Source organism: Triticum aestivum, chromosome 4B (assembly GCF_018294505.1).
Source record: "Triticum aestivum cultivar Chinese Spring chromosome 4B, IWGSC CS RefSeq v2.1, whole genome shotgun sequence".
NCBI classification, from domain to species: Eukaryota; Viridiplantae; Streptophyta; class Magnoliopsida; order Poales; family Poaceae; genus Triticum; species Triticum aestivum.
This window is the reverse complement of record NC_057804.1, coordinates 459,630,735-459,643,541: the sequence shown is the minus strand read 5'-3', so window position 1 is coordinate 459,643,541 and position 12,807 is coordinate 459,630,735. Positions and strand designations below refer to the sequence as shown.

The 12,807-nt window shown below is 43.5% G+C and overlaps 2 protein-coding genes across 2 annotated transcripts; one reads left to right on the top strand and one right to left on the bottom strand.

Annotated features, from left to right (window-relative positions):
- Nucleotides 1-1,792: 1,792 nt before the first annotated feature.
- On the bottom strand, nucleotides 1,793-3,847 carry LOC123090161 (uncharacterized; the record flags this gene model as incomplete). The annotated part of the gene is made up of 2 exons (XM_044511586.1): nucleotides 1,793-3,229; nucleotides 3,310-3,847. Coding segments are annotated over 2 exons (717 nt in total), but the record flags the coding sequence as incomplete, so codon positions are not given.
- Nucleotides 3,848-4,475: 628 nt separating this feature from the next.
- On the top strand, nucleotides 4,476-12,508 carry LOC123092706 (ERAD-associated E3 ubiquitin-protein ligase component HRD3). Its single transcript, XM_044514526.1, has 6 exons — nucleotides 4,476-5,091; nucleotides 6,268-6,756; nucleotides 8,026-8,241; nucleotides 10,225-10,548; nucleotides 11,173-11,415; nucleotides 11,960-12,508. The coding sequence occupies exons 1-6, from the start codon at nucleotides 4,528-4,530 to the stop codon at nucleotides 12,152-12,154; spliced, it is 2,031 nt and encodes a 676-aa protein (XP_044370461.1). The 5' UTR covers nucleotides 4,476-4,527; the 3' UTR covers nucleotides 12,155-12,508.
- The last annotated feature ends 299 nt before the right edge of the window (nucleotides 12,509-12,807 follow it).

The following is a 12,807-nucleotide window of genomic DNA, read 5'->3' as shown; positions in this document are numbered from 1 at the left end:
GTGCTCTCGCCGCTGCAAGCCGGACAAGGTGTTGCAAGCGGCCGTCGGGATTTTGCGGGGGCTGTTGTGCTGCAAGCTCTTGCTAGGATGACGGCACCGCATGATGCATGCCGTGAGAAGGCATAAGTGTGTTGCGAGGGAGGAAAGAGGAGGACGAAGTGAGGCGCTCCAATGCTGAAAGGATCAAACGGTTCGTGACAGACAGATCAGACGGTGGGTGAGGCGACTCATTTCTACGTTGCAGCCATCATAGTTTTTGGCCTAGTTTCATTATAAATCGAACCATTTACTCTGACTAGTAGATTGCCCGTGCGTTGCCACGGGCTGAAAATGAGTATATGTGAATAATGCTCACTTTATATCAGCAATCATCTTCCATTGTAATCGTTGTTGCGGGCCTCGTTGTAAGCTTTTCTCTGGTTTCTTGTTCCTCCATTTTATAGCTGCAATCATCTTTTATTCCTACACATGCTCCCAATCCTATGTTTTGGATACCTCCAGATCGAACGCATCCCAATTCTTTCTATCCTTGTTTTTCTTCCCATCGAGGAAACATCTCCTTAACCATCAGTGGAAAACAAAGCGGCCTATTTCTTGTCATCCCTCTTCCCCATACACCTATATATCTTTTTTTGAAAGGACGCAAAAGGCTTGCCATTTTCATTGATTAGAGAGCGCGAATTTCCCAGTTAGTTGATGGAAAACCAGGCTAAAACCGATATAATCCAACCCACATAACATGGGAACACCGACCAACCTGGCTATCGACATAGAACATAGAGCTACAAATAGGAAAATACATATGCCGAGTAGTCGCAAGCGTCATGGTCATCACTGGTTACCTCAGAACGGGCAACTCCGACTTCACCATAGACCTTCATCATCGAGCCAACCCGCAAACAGCTGCACAGAAACCATGACGACACATGCCAACCGAAGGCCACACATGCAAATAACTGACAACTCTGACTCTTATGACAAGCATCACAAGGGAAATGTGCAGGACTTGCGACGCTGCAACTTTGACTTCAAAGCAAAGCAACGGACGAAAGAGCACCTCGGACACGTCGAGAAGATCCGAGTACCGAAGCCCGAGCCGCGAATGAAGCTCCTATTGACTCCACCATCGTTGCCAAATAGACACCATCGCCCCTGAAATGGCAGATATAAACCTTGGTCACCCACAAACCGGATGTACTTCAGTACTCCATGCTATGTCCGTTGGACAATCTAATAAGTCGGTCTAATTGAGAAAAGTTTATTAGAATTTACAAAGCCTGACCTCAGTAGAGCTGATGTCTGTTTTTTATCTAGGAGGAGCATGCCAACACAGCAGAAGCGGCATCCATGTCGGTTCGTGACGAATGGAGGCGACGTCGCCCACCTCCTTACCGGATAAGGCGGCTCTAACCTCATGGCAGCGGCCGTGCATCCTCAACAATGAGTCCGACTCCTGTGTCCTTGCTAGAGGAGGTCCTCAGATGCGGCAGATACATGGGGAATCAGTGCGCCATAGTGATAGAGAGGCCACCATCGATGGCGGTCTACACGATCTGCGCGGCCATGGCCACAGAGGTGCCTGATGTAGGCGACCACGACTCTTAACCGGACAACGTCAGATCAGACCGGGATCTTGGAACCCTTGATACCTAGCGAAGGTGTTGACGGCACGATGCCAAGGAGGATGGTGGCAGCCTGCGGGGAACGGCCGAGTAGCCCATCCCATGCATGAGCGTGCACAAGAGACAAAGAGGGAGGAGAGGGAGGAATCCGAGATGGGGTAGGGCACGAGGCTACATGGTGGCGACTCTTCGAGTGGTAGGGCAGGACGGCAGAAGTGAGATGAGGCATCCGCTTTTTTCTTGTTATTGCCATTGGATAACCAAATTAAATAGGTACATAAATTAAGTAGTTGGAGAATCACAGAGCCCTCAAAAAAGCAAAATGTCAGTGAAACATATTATGTGGACTGAAGGCATCATGTACACCATGAGACATATAGCTTGAGAATCATAGATGATTGATGTCTACCACTGAGAGCTACAGCCAATGTGTGCACCGGTTTCGGTATAATAATAATGTTAATTGTTACCAGCAAAAAAGTCTGTGCGTTGCAACGGGAGAAAAAATATCACACACTCTTAATTTACAAAAAATATTTTATAATCTGAGAATTTGTAGCTATTTCTTAAATACATGAAGAGTTAAAAAAGTTGTTAAAAAGATACAGGATTTTTTATCATAAAAGGAGATTTTTTTTTGTCTGGAAAAGAACATTTTTTTTACGGTCTCATGTTGACGTAGGTACTTGCGCCTCTATTTCATTACTATTTCTTGCCATACATGTCATAGGTATTGGTTCCTATTTGATCACTATTTACTTTTATCAAACTTATCTTTTATTTTATTTTATGTCATGCATGCCTCCTTTTTACTTTTTTCATGCATGCCCTCTTTTTTCTTCTTCTTATATATAGGATAATAGCGCAACATCTCATCTTTATCGGATCTCTGCATTTTCTCTTTTATTTATTTTATAGCGGACATCCTATCTTTGTTTGGTCCTTTTATTTCTTGTCATGCATGTCCTTATTTATTGTCTCTAACAAATTTATCTTCAATTTGATGTCCAATCCTGAATCAGTAACCGTATGAAAAAAAGAATTTGGAGTTAACAAATCTGAATATGAACCGGTACCGGTATGAAAAAAAGACGGATAATGCATTGTTGTTAACATTGTAGCCTAGATAATATTTTTTAAACTGTTAACAGGTAAAATAACATCATATTTAGATTCTACATATTTTTCTCATCAAATTTCATATATAATATGTTAAATTTGGAGTTACGGTTTAAAAGATATGAGTATTTAAAAAAAACATTTGATATGTACTACAGGTTTAATGTCAGAAACATCAGATTTTTTTCTACAAAATAGCATGACGGACTAAGAATACCTATTTCTTTTATTAGTAGGTATAGACAACAATAAGTCTGCATCGGACCAACCCTTCATGCTTGTACTGACCGACTTACTTCTGCAGAGCAGCTATGGCAGTGAGACAGGGAGCGGCGGCGGTGTCTTCTTGAATCTTGAGGAGGATGAAGATGACGACGTGGTTGGTGCGGAAGTCGGGGTGCCACTGCGCCTGCTCCACGCACTCGATCTCGAACTCCCCCATGGCCGCCTCCAAGAAGCACTCCACCATGGCACCACCATGTATGGTCCTTCATTCACACTTCATCATTACTTCAGCAATCAGCAGCAAGGCATTCAACATCGGATTGGACGGGGTTGGATCGCTCACCGTTGCGGAGCTCGCCGGCGAGCAGCACGCTGGTGCCCGGCCCCACCAGCCGAGTGAGCGTGGCTAGCAGGTCACCGACGACCTCCTCGCTGTACACCACGTTCGACCCCAGCACGAGCTCCAGCGGTGGGTCCAGCAGCTCGGGGTCGAGCTCGTACTCGTCGCCCCACACTAGCTCCGCCACCGTTGCCGACCCGCCCCCACATCCCCACCACCTCGACGTTCTCCTCGAGGTTCTTCCGGAGCAGCCGGACGCGGTCGGGCAGGTCGGTGGCCACGACGCGCGCTCCGAGCAGCGCCGCCACGACGGCCACGAGCCGGCACCCAACGCCGAGGTCCACCGCGCGCGCCGCACACCAATAGCAGGCCGCTGTCGGCCGCGTGTTTGAGGAACTTGGCGAGCACGACGCCGCTGTCTCACACCACGGCGCCCGTGACCCCCGACGTGTCCGTGAAGGACGACAACTGCTGGTAGAGCGTCAGGCGGCGGCCGCACGCGTCGATGGGGAAGGTGACCGGCGCCCCACCTCGCCTTCGTTCAGACAATCTATGAGAGAAAGCATGTCTCGCACCTGATTCTTGCGCCTGATTTTTTTCTCAATGCTTGATTGTGTTTCCTTTTATTAGGGGGAACGAAGGTGAGGGATCACTCGGTGATGGAAGGTTGGACGTGACCATTGATGGATTGGTGTGAGAAATAGGGAGGTGATCTGTTTGTATGGTATTATTTCTGAATTTTTTTTGATAAACTATTATTTCTGAATTCTTAATTATTAAATATTTACATGATTGAATTGAATCGACACGGCACGAATAAATGAAAGGAGTATCAGACGTGATTCGTTTTTACGTGCGAAGAAAAAAAATTAACGTGAGAGGTGAGATGAAATAAACCGGACGAAAATTACCAGACGAAAGTAAATCATGGAGACTATTCATCAACTCAGACATTAGGAGTAACGAGGTTTATATGTATTTAAAAAATAATATTTCGAAATCAAAACTCAAATAGGAAATCTTGCGATAATCGAAAGCCCCAGCCAATCACGTTGCGCAGTACACGTCGACACCGTGGCCTCGATATCCACGTCACCGCAAAAACGTGACGCGCCGTCGTTGGCCACCTCAAACTTGACCCCACCTGTCAGTCTTTATTGGTTAGCACCCCCTAAATTCCAAACTCACTGCAGCACAGGGATCTCGTCTGGTTCTCCTCCGATGGCCGCCGCGCTCCACCGCCGTCTCCTCCTACTCGCCGTCCTCACCGTCTCCGCTCTCCTCCCCCGCGCCGCGGCCGTACGCCCCTTCGTGCTGGTCCTCTCCGGCGAAGACTTCCTCAAGGACCCCTCTGGCGCGCACCCCTCGCTGCCATCCGCCGACGGGGACAGCGAGGACTGGGATGACTTCGCGGACGACTCCCCCGCCACCGACCCCCTCCTCTCCCCGTCCTCCTGGATCCCCCTCCTTGACCCCACCACCCCCTCCCCGTCGGGCGATCAGCAGGACCCACCGTCCGATGCGCTCTTCGTCGCGGGCGTCCGCGCCATGATCTCAGCGGCATCCTCGGGGGACGAAGCCGCTTTCTCCACTGCGTCCGCGCAGATCGACGCTGCAGCCACTGGGGGACACCCCGGCGCACAGTCAGCGCTGGCGTTTCTCTCCGGAGCTGGAATGGCGCGCCCGGTCTCCCGCTCGCGCGCGTTCCTGCTGGACAAATTCGCCGCCGACGCAGGTGACCTCCAGTCTAAGATGGCGCTCGCCTACGCCTATTTTCGCCAGGAGGTGAGGTGATTCGGTTCGATTGTTTGCTTGCTCGTGCAATTAACTAATTCTAATGGGGATTCTGCGATTGGGGGATTTTGTATAGGGGTTAGCTATCTAGCTTGCGTTGAAGGGATAAGCCTCACATGATTAACATAGACATATGTGAATTTTTGTCTCCATAGGTTCTTTTACTCAGTGTTTTAGAACGTTTTTAGTCGTTGGCTTGGTTTTGTTAAATTTATAAGTGGTACCCTATTGTATTGTTAGTTAGTACATGTAACTTATAACTTTGATTTCGATTTTTACCTCCAATGTTGCAGCAAATTTGTTCAAGGGCTTGTGATGTTATGTTTAACTGGCCTTCTGTCTTTATCATCTTCCGAGCTGTAGTAATAGGGCCATGTTTATTAGGACCAATGTATGTATTCCTGTGAATAACTAGCAGTCTGATCAAAACAACACAAATCAGGCCGATGAAGTTCAGTTGTATTTAGTTTTTAAAATGCTCCGAAAGTCCTCTGCCATGCAATTAAGGCTCACATACCAATGCCCTTGTACATACTAGACTCGTACATCTGCCAATGTTTTTCTTTTATATGATCTAAGTAAGAATGTCAAGGTTTGTTTTGTTGTTGGTGTTCAAGTTTGTCGGTTAGAGGTATATATCGTGCCAATGTTCCTACTATCAAAAGCTGCTGTCTTTCGTGTGGCATATCGCATATCTCAACAGTGGGGTAACAACCGTTGTGTTTTGTTGCATGAAATAAAGGAAAAGGGTATAGTGTTTTCTGCTTGTTCAAACACACACACACATATATATATAGACACACACACATATGTATATTTATTATGTCATTAATTTCAGCTCATGTAGCTTCCTGCCGATTTATGCCATTGCTTTGGCTTGCTTGTCTTTATTGTGCAATCTTTGCGTCATTTCAGAACTTTATTGAAACACATGAATGCCTTACTATCGTTGTTTCAGTTCTATAGTCTAGTCTGAAATCTGGTGCTTCGATATCTGATCTAGGTATGATGGCATTACTATATCTTTTAATTATCTTTACTCTGGTTTTGCCACTGCACTTTCAATCGATATATATATATGGTCTATGCAAATGATTTGGACCGGCTGGAACACATTAGTTTTGCTAATATTGGATATTTGTTGACTTGAACGATTTGCTTTTACAGATGTATGAAGAGGCTGTCACACTATATGCCGAACTTGCAGAAGCTGCTCTTACAAGCTCCTTAATCTCGATGGAGCCACCAGTGATTGAACCAGTTCGGCTGCACAGTGGAACTGAAGAAAACAAGGAGGCCTTGAGGAAGTCCCGTGGTGAGGATGATGAAGATTTTCAAATCACGGAGTACCAGGCACAACGAGGCAATGCTGCCGCAATGTATAAATTAGGGCTTCTGTACTACTATGGACTACGAGGACTCAGACGTGATTATGGCAAATCATATTATTGGTTCTCTAAGGCTGTGGAGAAAGACGAGCCACGTGCTATGGAGCTTATGGGGGAGATCTTTGCTAGAGGTGCTGGAGTGGAAAGAAACTACACCCTAGCATACAGGTGGTTGAGACTTGCAGCACAGCAGGAACAGTACTCAGCTTACAATGGACTGGGTTATCTCTACGTGAAAGGCTATGGGGTGGAGAAGAACTTGACAAAAGTAAGTATTATGTGTTAGAATTTGGAATGCAGTTGAGTAGGTCATAACTCCTCTACAGTATAAGCTTGTTGCCGTGCACTGTGTCCGCTGCTAGACTTGCGTGAACTAAATATTCTGTGGCTACATTTTCACCATGCTTGCTGCTATCTTTGTTATTGGGTAGAGATACTGCCTGCCAGCTAGATTTTCTATAGCTGTTTTGGTAAATTATACTGCTACACATCTTAGTAGACAGGAACTCAAGTCTGACTTTACAGTAGTCTGGATGGACAAGTTCACCAGTGATCCTGTTGCCGTGGAGGAACAAAGCGATCACATTTGATCAAGGCATACAACTTTTTTTGTCAATGCACGACTTACAGCTGCCATAGAAAGTTGTTAAGGAGTATTAGTATTAGGTCTAGGAGTCCTATTAGGCTATGTCCTGATCTGCTTCAGCGCCGCAGCTGTGTTGTGGTCTTGCTGTTGGTTGAAGCCAGGTTCTCGTGACGTATGGTCTTGGCTTTTGGCTGAAGCTAGATTCTCGTGATGTGAGTAGTAAAAAATAAATGATATTTTCATCGGATATGCATCTCTCTCACTGCTCTCTGACTCTTGATGGTGTTCCTTACATTGAATATCATTTTTTTTAGTGTTACATTTCTTCAAATGCAATGCTATTGCATGGGGTGTTAAGGAGTATTAGTATTAGGTCTAGGAGTCCTATTAGGCTATGTTTCCTTTCCTTGTGCCCCAAGTCTTGTGTATATGCCCCTTGGACTATGCAATAGAGATAGGTTGCACCCATAACAACAGTAATAATCATTAAAACAATCCCTATCCTGGTATTGCTGATGTGTTAACAAGCCTAACAAGGAGCATCTTTAAGTAAGTTAGGACAATGGTTTAGTATCACATTCACATCAATTTTTCAAATGGATGGATATGATGACTGCAATTTTTTTGAACGTAGTGATAGTAACAAGTATACCCATGTTCGCTAGGATGTTATTAACTATGAAGATTAGATATTTCGAGTTGCTGATGGAGAAGAATTCAAGTGACAAACTTACAATGTTCCGCAGTTCTGCACTATTAGTTGTTAATAAATGCTAAGACCTATGAAAATTTCAATTTACTTATATAATCCATTTGGCTGTTAACAAACACAAGTTACAAAATTGGACATTTCACTATCTTGCTGGTTTGAACAATACACAGTTCTGTATTGCAATAATCAATGTACTATAAGCTTGAGGAACTTACATTCTTTTACTTACCTTTTTGTAGGCAAAGGAATATTTTGAAATTGCAGCTGACCATAAAGAGCATGGGGGTTATTATAACCTTGGTGTTCTATATCTAAAGGGTATTGGTGTAAAGAGGGATGTGATGACAGCATGCAATTATTTTCTTCGTGCAGTAAATGCTGGGCAACCAAAAGCTATTTATCAAGTGGCAAAGTTGTTCCAAAAAGGAATTGGTCTTAAGAGGAACCTCCATATGGTAATGACAATTATTTTGCTGTATCAATTGCTGAATTAAATCTTCCATTGTCACAATTATGTATGATGCTTCAATGAGCATTCCTTATCAAATCATCATCAGTGTATGAGTAAGGGATGCTCTCATGAGCCATGCGTAATTAGGCCATCATAGCACCTAAGATGCCCAATGAGTAGACTGTGTGTTGTGCCTCAACGCTTTTCTTTTTTCTTAGAAACCCGGTGGTGGAAGTCTATCTCAGTTCCATTATGAATTTATCACATCCGATATGGATATATCTTGCCAAACTTTCCAAATTGATTCAGTTCCTGAGGCTACAACCAAGTTCAACGGGTCCATAGGAATTATTTCCTACCAGTTAATGTCTCGCACAATATTTGAATAGTGTGTAGTATAAAGAAGTGTATTGAGTAACCAAGTGTTTTCTTATAGCAGATGATGTTGCTACAACACACTGGGCACAGCGGGCTCTGCTATATTTCAAGAAGTCTTCAAATCAAAGAATCAATCTTAAAGTGAAGCATTCGAATTGCAAAAAGCCAATATGCTTACATTATAGATATAAAATGACGCCAAAACATATAAACCACACGACAATATCACTATTAAATTATTCAATCTTCATGCTCGCATGTAATGACAAACATAACTTGTTTTCACTTGTTTCTTTTATCCAAGCAAAGAATCTGATTTGGAACTCGTGCAGTAGCTTGTAAGAGTATTTGTATGGAAGTATTGCTGAATGCTCTGTGATAGAGTTGTCTGCTAGAATACGCCAAGCGTGCATTTTTTTATGGTGCTATAGCAGGCCTATTTTATTTTATTTTCTTGCATGTGCACCATCTTTAGATTTAGGGTGTGTTTGGTTTGTGCCCCAGCTAGCCCAGCCAAAAAATTGGCATGACCTGTGTGAGGGCATGACCAAAATTTTGGTAAGTTAACATTGTTTGGATTGTAGCCAAAATTTTGATAAAATTGCTGAGACTTTCATTTGGTTTGCCACTAGCTGAGTTACCAAATGCTTTGTAGGAGTAGCTGGATTGATTAGTGTTTGATTTGATTTTAATTTGGCTGTACCTCGAGCCAACAAAGAAAGAGACACATTAAAAAAATAAGTTTTTCTGTACTATAGAAATCAATTAACTATAATATGCCAAAAATAAACATTCAAGAGTATAGAGAATCACGACCGAACCAAGATAATTAGTAGTGGTTTTGTGACCATTAGCCCCTACCCGCACAGAAGAAAAAACCAGTATAGTAATAAAACTATGTTGGGCAGCTGCTTACACGGGATTGATCCATCCAAACAACACGTGAATGTAAAAATCCATCCATGATTTCAAACAACTGCTCGGTCATCACGTAGCTACCCATGCGATTAATCTGCCGTACTGATGTCTTTTACTAACAAACACTGGACGGGACCATGGTATAAAACCAAAAACGGAGCGGGACCCACATAAAGAGCGGGCAAGGGCATGCTGCCAATTATTTGGCGAGCGTTTTCCATGCCCTTGCGCACCCACAAATTGGCGAGAATAACACGCAGGCATTCCACGCGGGCTGCGCGGGCCAATTTTTTGGTGCTTGTCCAAACGGCAGCCAAATCCCGTTGGCGAGCCGATTTTTTGGTAAGGCTGGTGTTGGTGGTAAACCAAACGTACCCCTAGAGTGCATGTGCTCTTTGTCATCTTTATGTCTGCTTGAATGGACTATAGTCTATTAATTAAAGAAGTGGCATGTAATGCTAAAGTATACATTTCCTGTTACAAGATTGAATAGAAAACCCTCTGCTCAGGCAGATCAAGCTGTTGTTTCTGTAGAGAAAGATAGAAGGCTGATTTACAGAAGCATTAATGCTATAACATACTTTTTCGATTTGTTTTAATGATATTAATCTGTTATGATACAAATAGGGAAACATGAATTGTTTGAAATATTATTATCAAAGGGCTGAATCATTAGTCTTTCTTGTTTCAGGCAACAGTTTTGTACAAGTCTGTTGCTGAGAGGGGCCCCTGGAGCTCGATGTCTAGGTGGGCTCTAGAATCTTATTTAAAAGGCGACATAGGGAAGGCATTGCTCTTATATTCTAGAATGGCAGATCTTGGGTACGAGGTTGCCCAAAGCAATGCCGCCTGGATTCTTGATAGATATGGCGATGAACATATTTGCATGGGAGAATCTGGCTTCTGTTCAGATATGGAAAGACATCTCCGTGCACATGCTTTGTGGTGGCAAGCATCTGAGCAGGGTAATGAGCATGCTGCTCTGTTGATTGGCGATGCCTACTACTATGGCCGGGTATGTGAAATGGTCCTTACTGTTAGTTGGTATAACACGTTTCTCAAGTACCCTCTTGATCCTATCTAGATGGTTGCAGGCTTCTGCTAAAATTACTTAACAAATTCACATCAAGCACCATATGTTGTAGGCTAATATTATATGTTGGAGATCTGGTCCTCATTTTTTGTTTTTTTCTCTTAGTATGATTACTACAGATTGTTAAAAACGTTGGTAAACAATAATATAAAGTGCCTTAGGTTTGTGTTCTGAATTTTGAAAAGAATATGGAGTTTATGTGGCACCAATACAAGCCATATGTTTGCACCCAATATAAGCCATCTGTCTCTATGAAGTTATGCACTTGTACATAATGTCTTTTGAGAGGGACCAACTGTCATGTTTGATGAGACAACTTCTCCAAAACCACTATTTGGATAACTAAGTAAAATATATGGCTTCTAAAATAAATTCACACATGAGATGTATTTGAAAACGGGACGCGCCTGCAACATAGTTGTGGAGTCTGGTTTTGCTTCTAAATTTGCTTTTGCATTTCAGAGGTACTAGGGGGCTGTGCGCTCTCTCTCGACTTTTCATAGTATCGTTGCTGAAATCACATATTGAATCTGTCCTGTGTTACAGGGTGTAGGGAGGGACTATGAGCGTGCAGCAGAGGCATATATGCATGCTCAATCACAGTCTAATGCCCACGCCATGTTTAACCTTGGGTACATGCATGAGCACGGTCATGGACTTCCCCTTGATCTGCACTTGGCAAAAAGATATTATGATCAGGCTGTGGAGGTGGATTCAGCAGCTAAGCTTCCTGTCATGCTCGCACTAACTAGTCTATGGATAAGGAAAAACTATGCTGGCAGTTTTATGGTAAGACATGATTTTCTCTTTGTATGGCTTAGTTGCATACAAGAAATAGGAAGTATCTGTATAGTTCACTTGTAGGTGTTTTCAAGTTCGTTTCCTTGTATGGTAATTTCTGTTGCCGTTTAAGCAGCTATTTATTTGGCAACTTGTTTTCCTGGTCCATTTCCCACTTTCTCCCTGCTGCTCATCTTTTTTGGTTTCTAGCTGGTTCCCACTGGTTGATCATATGCAATGAACCGTAGCATCGTCCAAACATAAGTTAATTTTTAGTTTTGAAATACCATGTTTGCAGCAATTCACAAACTGCCTCAGGCTTCAGTCTGTGCTTCTGAGCTTTTGATTTCTTTACCACCTCTAGTTCTCTCAGTTACCTGGAGTTATGCTCTTTCAAGATTGACACTACATATGCCAACTTGTCTGTTCATCCCTAGCCACCTGATAGTTGATGTCTGCCTTTTGTTCTTACTATGCATGCCGTATTGAGTATTGCAATCATGCTAGATTGTTGTACTCCTTGCAGTTGGTAGCTAAACCTTTCTTATTTCAGGTTAATTTTATCGACTCGCTGCCGGAGATGTATCCTGTAGTTGAGGAATGGGTGGAAGATGTCCTGATGGATGAAGGGAACGCAACAATATTGACTCTATTTGCTTGCCTTGTAACTGTCCTGTACTTGAGAGAGCGTCAGAGGCGTCAAGTGGTTGCAGACAACCCCCAACAGCCTGACGGTGCACCCAACTAATGCCAGATGAGGGGGCCTATGCGATGTTATTGGTTGAGGTACATATGGCTGTTTATTCTCAGTTTTAGCGTCAAGTTTTTGTTGAAAAGCGAGAAGTGATGAAATGAAATGCTCATACTGGACTGGAGTCCTACAAGCGTGGAATGCTAATGGCTTTCTGAGGACAAAGCGTGTAAAACCGTGGCCAAGCCTAGACAACATTTGTATACCAAACTGATTAGGATATGAACTGGATCGTAGATGTATGATATTGAGAGATGTTGTTGTTCCAGGTGAAAATTCACCATTTCTGACATAGACATGTGCCTGTGTAAAGTGTTTTAGAGTTTTTAAGAGCGCTTGTGTTACTCGGAACGTGCTAGCTCTGATGGTGTGTGCCTTGCACATCCTGTCTGCCTCCATATTTTGGGTCAGTTTGGTTCGAGTCCTCACGATTTCTAGCCTGACCTGGAGTGTGCCTGTAGTTCGCTCATAGGTGTATGGTTCAATTCCTGAAAAAGTTGGTAGCAGCCTGGCCTGGATAGCCAGGCGCAGGCTAATAGCTGCCTGGGCTCTAAATACTAGTATGTGGACGTGTCCCACCCAATAGCAGTTATTCCTTAGTTCTTTGTTACTCCCTCTGTTTCTTTTTAGTCCGCATATAAGATTTGGTC

Excerpts from the sequence above, each read along its gene's own strand:
- LOC123092706 (XM_044514526.1), top strand. The coding sequence starts at position 4,528 with ATGGCCGCCGCGCTCCACCGCCGTCTCCTCCTACTCGCCGTCCTCACC. Across the intron at positions 8,242-10,224 it reads TTAAGAGGAACCTCCATATG|GCAACAGTTTTGTACAAGTC; the intron begins GTAATGACAATT and ends TTCTTGTTTCAG. Across the intron at positions 10,549-11,172 it reads ATGCCTACTACTATGGCCGG|GGTGTAGGGAGGGACTATGA; the intron begins GTATGTGAAATG and ends CCTGTGTTACAG.